This window comes from Mandrillus leucophaeus, unplaced genomic scaffold (assembly GCF_000951045.1).
Source record: "Mandrillus leucophaeus isolate KB7577 unplaced genomic scaffold, Mleu.le_1.0 Scaffold928, whole genome shotgun sequence".
In the NCBI taxonomy this organism is placed as follows: domain Eukaryota; kingdom Metazoa; phylum Chordata; class Mammalia; order Primates; family Cercopithecidae; genus Mandrillus; species Mandrillus leucophaeus.
Window position 1 is genome coordinate 995,055 of NW_012110119.1, and position 6,850 is coordinate 1,001,904.

At 37.3% G+C, this 6,850-nt stretch overlaps 1 protein-coding gene across 1 annotated transcript in view; it reads right to left on the minus strand.

Annotated features, from left to right (window-relative positions):
- NECAB1 (N-terminal EF-hand calcium binding protein 1) overlaps positions 1-6,850 on the minus strand; it is a 190,976-nt gene that overhangs the window by 179,173 nt on the left and 4,953 nt on the right. The window contains exon 2 of the mRNA XM_011970102.1: positions 1,847-1,871. Coding sequence (XP_011825492.1) covers positions 1,847-1,871 — 25 coding nt within the window. The remainder of the gene's footprint in view (positions 1-1,846; positions 1,872-6,850) is intronic.

Consider the following 6,850-nt stretch of genomic DNA (forward strand, 5'->3'; position numbering starts at 1 on the left):
CTCGGGAGGCTGAGGCAGGAGAATGGCGTGAACCCAGGAGGCGGAGCTTGCAGTGACCCGAGATCATCGTGCCAGTGCACTCCAGCCTGGGCTACAGAACAACACTCTGTCTTAAAAACAAAAATCAAACAAACAGAAAAAGAAAGTATAGCCTGAGAAAGCTAGGAGCTTGGGTGGAGAGGGAGCAAAAGCATTTCTGAACTGGAGACAGACACTGAAATGCAAGGCAGGTGGCATAGAGACAGGTGGGCTATTCAATTGTACACCAGGCATCCTTGGGGCTGGGTATCAGGCAAAAGATCAAAGGATGAGATGAGAAGACAAAATGATGCCATCATTATTTCTGTCTTTAAAAGTAATCAAATGGGCCAGGCGCAGTGGCCCACGCTTGTAATCCCAGCACTTTGGGAGGCTGAGGAGGGCCAATCACTTGAAGTTAGGAGTTTGAGACCAGCCTGGCCAACATGGTGAAACACTGTCCCTACTAAAAATACAAAAATTAGCCAGGCATGGTGGTTTGCGCCTGTGTTCCCAGCTACTTGGGAGGCTGAGGCAGAAGAATTGCTTGAACCCAGGAGACAGAGGTTACAGTAAGCCGAGATCCCACTACTGTACTCCAGCCTGGGTGACAGAACGAGACTCTGTTTCAAAAAAAAAAGAAAAGAAAAGAAAAGAAAAACCAAAAACTAAAACTAAAAACAAAATGATGAAATGCTTCAAGTGGGAACAAAAAGCACATTTGAACTGACAATATATCAATCACCACAACACAGTCTGAGAAAATATTTTGATGGCCAACCGCAACAAAATATTACTGGGACTTGGGATGCTATTACATTGTTCCTTGGATTAATAATCTTCTTTTGTGTAGAAAGGTGTGTCTTGTCAGTCAAACTTTTCTTGATCTGCCTGCTTAAGGGTAAAATAGACCACAACATATGTCTTTAAACTGTCAGATCTGGACTCTTCCTGTAATCTCTCCCCATAGATAAGAAATGGGATTTCAAAAAAGGGAAAGAACCCTTTGTATCCTAAATTTGTCAGGAAATTCTTATCAAGAATATACCTCTACCATAGTACTTATAATATAGCAGCAAAAAAAAAAAAAAAAAAATACAAGTTTTTATTTGTTGTTCTCTGGGACAAAGTTTCCAGTGGAAAAATAGAGTCAAAAGATACTGCTTATGACAACTTATAATTAGACATTGTGCAGTCATCATTAAATCAACAGAGCAAGTTTTTACTTCAAGGTTGCCATCTCCTACTTCTCTGTTGCTATAGATCATCATTTCTAGTACATACTCTTCAAATGGGAAAGCAGTGGCCAGGAACAATGGGGTAGAGATAAAGCTGGCAATGCAGGTTTCCAGGCAGCCCTCCTGGAGTGCAGTAAAATCCCCAAGGCCACGATAAAGTTCAGTGTGAAGAGTCCAGACGGGTGTCATACAGACCTGGGGTCCAGTCTCAGTTTTTTATCTTAATAATTCTGGGACATAATATGCACAAAGCACTTGGCCCAATGCATGGCACACAGTAGACACTCAATGAATAGAAGCTGTTATTGCCGCAAAATTATTTTTTGAAGCATGAAAAGGAAAAGCCAGAGTCCAAGTATGGCAGAGCTCCTCACTTCAAAGGCATAAGCATTCCTTTCAAATGTAAATCCTTTTGCCAACTTCTTATGAATATTTAGGGTCTAAAACTTATCTAAAACGATCACTAGTACAATAAGGTAGTATTTTATATGTCATTTTCCAGGACTGCTCCCTTTTTCCTTATTATTATTTATATGATAATATAAAATGTAAGAGATTAATAAATAGAAACTATAGATTTTTGGTCTTACCATTTTTGTCTGCTCTCCTCAGTATCTGCAAAGGGAAAAGGAAAAATTTTATCACCATTTTAAATAAATATTGCAGTGAACATCACACTTATACATAATTTATTCATAATTAAATAAAATACATTCTAATTTTAAGTAAAGGTTTCCCAATTGAGATCTTTCTTTATAATATCTAAAACCTGAAAAAGACCCAAATGTCCATGGATAGACAAACCATGAATGGACAAATCAACTGTGGTATAGCCATACAAGAGAATACTACTGAACAACAAAAATGAATGAGCTATTGATACACACAACAACTTGGATAGAAGCAAAAAATAATTAGGCTGAGTAGAAAACCTAGATGCAAAACAATACCTACTTATAATTCAATTTATATAAAATTCTTAAAAATGCAAACTAATCTGTAGGGACAGAAAGCAGATTAAGGTTCCTGGGAACGGGCAGGGCAGAGAATGGTGGATTACAAGAGGATGTGAGAAAACTTTTGCAGGTGATAGAGATAGTTATTATCTTGAATGTGGTAATGGTTTCATATATGTTAAAACTCATCAAGTTTACACTTTACATATGTGCACATTAATGTAAGTCACTCATACCTCAATAAAACTGGGATTCAACAAAACATAAAAGAAAAATAATACATCATGGGTAAAGAGTAACCCACATGTCTATGCTATATCTACTTTATTTATACTTTATTAATCATATTATCTTCGATGTATTTTAAATTGTCTTGATGTATAAGAACTATTTGGCCATCCGGTACCCATTACTCTTTAGTAATGATTTCTAATGTTCTTCTGGAAAGCCAACCTTTCCTACATGCCTGGCCTAGGTGCTCCAGTGCTGGGAAGGGCACTTATGTCTGACAAACATGGTGTCATATCCCTCTGGTCATGGGACTGCTCAGGCATGAGCATATTAGGGCCAGTGAATGACAGGCCATGGTTTTGCTTGAGTGTTTAGGAGAGAGACATATTCTACCTTCTGCTGACTTTGAACCTGGGAACATATAGGCAACACACTGCTGTCATTCATTTTGTTATTGGATATATTGTAGGTTGAATTGTGTCCTCCAAAGCCAAATGTTGAAATCCTAATGCTAAGTATCCATTAATGTAATAGGGTTTGGGAGGAAAAGCCCTTGATAAAATCCAACATTCCTTCATGATAAAAACTTTGAACAAACTAGGCATGGAAGGAACATACCTTAAAATAATAAGAGCCATCTATGCCAAACCCACAGCCAACATCATACTGAACAGGCAAAAGCTGGAAGCATCCCCTTGAACGCTAGAACTAGAACAAGACAAGGACGCCCACTCTCACCACTCCTATTCAACATAGTACTGGAAGTCCTTGCCAGAGCAATCAGGCAAGAGAAAGAAATAAAAGGCATCCAAATAGTAAAATAAGAAACCAAATGATCTCTCTTCACTGATGGTAGAATCCTATACCTAGAAAACTCAAAGACTCCACCAAAAGTCTCCTGGGACTGATAAATGACTTCAATAGAGTTTCAGAGTACAAAATAGAGGTACAAAAATCAGTAGCATTTCTATGCAGCAATAACATTCAAGCTGAGAGCCAAATCCAGAATGCAATCCCACTTACAATAGCTACACAAAAAATAAAATACCTAGGAATATATTTAACCAAAGAAGTGAAAGACTTGCACAAGGAGAACTACAAAACACTGCTGAAAGAAATCATAGATGATAGAAACAAATGGAAAAACATTCCATGCTCATGAATTGGAAGAATCAATATTGTTAAAATGGCCATACTACCCAAAGCAATGTACACATTCAATATTATTCCTATCAAACTACCAATGTCATTTTTTACAGAATTAGAAAAAACTGTTCTAAAATTCACATGGAATGAAAACAGAGCCTGAATAGCCAAAGCAATTCTAAACAAAAAGAACAAACCTGGAGGCATCACATTACCCGACTTCAAATTATACAATAAGGCGGCAGTAGACAAAACAGCATGGTACTGGTACAAAAAACAGATACAACAATGAAACAGAATAGAGAACACAGCAATAAAGCTGTACACTTACAGTCATCTGATCTTCAACAAAATCAACAAAAATAAATAATGGGGAAAGGATTCTCTATTCAATAAATGGTGCTGGGATAGCTAGTAGGTCATATGCAAAAGAATGAAACTGAAGCACTATCTAATACTATAGACAAAAATTAACTCAAGATGGATTAAAAATTTAGATATAAGACCTCACAATATAAAAATCCTGTAAGAAAACCTAGAAAATATCATTCTTTACATTGAGAAAAAAATTCGCCTTGAGAAAAAATTTATGACTAAGTTCTCAAAAGCAATTGCAACAAAAACAAAAATTGACAAGTGGGACCTAATTAAACTAAAGAGCTAGAGCACAGGAAAATAAACTATCAATAGAGTAAACAGAGAATCTAAAGAATGGGAGAAAATATTCACCAACTATGCATTCAACATAGTACTAATATACAGAATCTGTAAAAATCTGATTTCAAAAAACAAAAAAGAATCCCATTAAGAAGTGGGCAAAAGACATGAACAGACACTTCTCAAAAGAAGACATACAAGTGGCCAAAAAACATATGAAAAAAACGCTCAACATCACTAATCATCAGAGAAATGCAAATCAAAACCACAATATGCTATCATCTCACACCAGTCAGAATGGCTATTATCAGAAAGTCAAAAAAACACAACCAGATGCTGGAGCTGCTGCAGAGAAAAGGGAATGCCTACACACAGTTGGTGGGGATGTAAATTAGCTTAGCCTGTGGAAAGCAGTTTGGAGATTTCCCAGAGAACTTAAAACAGAACTACCATTTGACTCTGCAATCCCATTACTGGGTATATATCCAAAAGTAAATAAATCATTGTCCCCAAAAGACACATGGCACTTGTATGTTCATTGCAGCATTATTCACAATAGCAAAAATGCTATATCAACCTAAGTGCCCATCAGTGGTCAACTGGATAAAGAAAATGCGGTACATATACATCATGGAATACATAACAGCCATAAAAAAAGTATAAGATAATGTCCTTTGCAGCGACATGGATGCAACTGGAGCCCATTATCCTGAGTGAATTAATGCAGAAGCAGCAAACCAAACACTGCATAGTCTCACTTATAAGTGGGAGCTAAACACTAGGTACACATGAACATAAAGATGGCAGCAACACACACTGGGGACAAGGGTTGAAAAACTAACTGTTGAGTATTATGCTCACTGCCTGGGTGATGGAATCATTCATACCCCAAATCTCACCATCATGCAATATACCCATGTAACAAATCTGCAGATATTCCTCCTGAATCTAAAATAAAACTTTAAGTTATAAAAAGAAAAGAAATAGGGTTAAGATAAAATATAACTGGATTGGGTGGTCCCTAAATCCAATGACTGGGGATCTTACAAGGAGAGAAATTCAGAGTTGCAGAGATAGAGGATAGAGACCATGTGATCAAAGAGGCAGGTATTGGCATGGTGCAGCTGAAAGCCAAGGATGCCAAAGTACTGACAGGTGCCATCAGAAGCAAGAGAGGAAGCATGATACAGCTCCCCCTCTGGAGCCTTCCCAGGGAGCATTATCCTGCTAGCAGCTTGATTTCGCCCTTCTCACCTCCAGAACCGGGAGAGTACATTCTATTGTGGTAGTTTGTTACAACAGCCATAGGAAATTAATACAATATATAACCTGGAAAGAACCAACACCCAGGAAAGTAGTGTTCAGAGACTTAGAGAAAATGGGTCCAGATGGCACTCCCTGAGTCTCTGATTAAGTAATCTTGATGAAATGATCTCTGCTTTTTCATTACAGGAGCCAATACATTTTTTTTTAACAATCTCAAAACAGTTTGCATTATTTTTTCTGCTAGCTGCAATGAAGTTAGCCCTGATAGGTATGCTAATAGAAAATAATCTGGATAACATACTACAGCGCTATGTTATATACAGTACCAAAGAGGACGCCCCACTAGCACATTGCAAAGACAAACTTTAGTTACTTGGAAGGGGCCCTTGAGGATGATTTTTTCCCTAAGTAACTTGTAGTTATAGTTAAATAACCAGAGCTATTCTTATATTTAGATCGTCACTTCTTGCTGGCCAGCTTGAAACATGAGCAATCGTTTTTATTCCCAAGTTGTCTGTTTTACTGCATTCTACTATAAAAACATTATCTTCCTTTCATTCTGCCGACTTCACGGAAATGAGGTATAGATAAATCTAATCATTGCCACAATGTGTTTTAAGATACTAGTATTACTATTAAAGATCTCACCCATGAAACTTTTCCAGCAACAGGTAGGTATCATCACCCAGACTTGCATGCAGAAGAAGACGGTCCTCCTTATTCACTAAATTGATGTAATTACTGCAGGACAACTGCTTTCAATTGTAAGAGCTATGCTTAAGGCAAAATGAGACCCAGATTCTTTTTCCTCCATAGAGTTAATTGCTAGAGGGGATTTTGAGGATTCATTCCCTGATCACAACTAGCTTCTTCCTGTCCTCTGCAACCATGGAGCCCCAGCTGAGAGTCAGGGAGACATAAAACACATCCTATTTCTTACTTTTGATTCATTCTAAGATTCTATTTCAAGCTGTATTTTGTCCTCAGGAATTCAAAGTAACTAGAATAGGATAATCACACACCACAGAGTTGGACCCAGGACTTCTGTTCATTTCATTTCATAAAGAACAATCTCAACTAGCATTTAGCCTCTGAAAGATGAAATAAAAACAGCAGTTTTTGTTATTAAGACAGTTCTTGTAATTAAATATGAACAGAACTGTCTCTGCTGCAAATTTTGCCTCTGATCCCACAGACTAATGAAAAATGTACTGCGATGAGAATCAAGTTCATTATGTTATGGTACCTGAATAATCTGTGTCAGCTGATCTTAAGGTTGCCACCATTGGATGGATGGTAAATAAATTTAAATATTATGGTCAGGCTTAAAATTTGAAG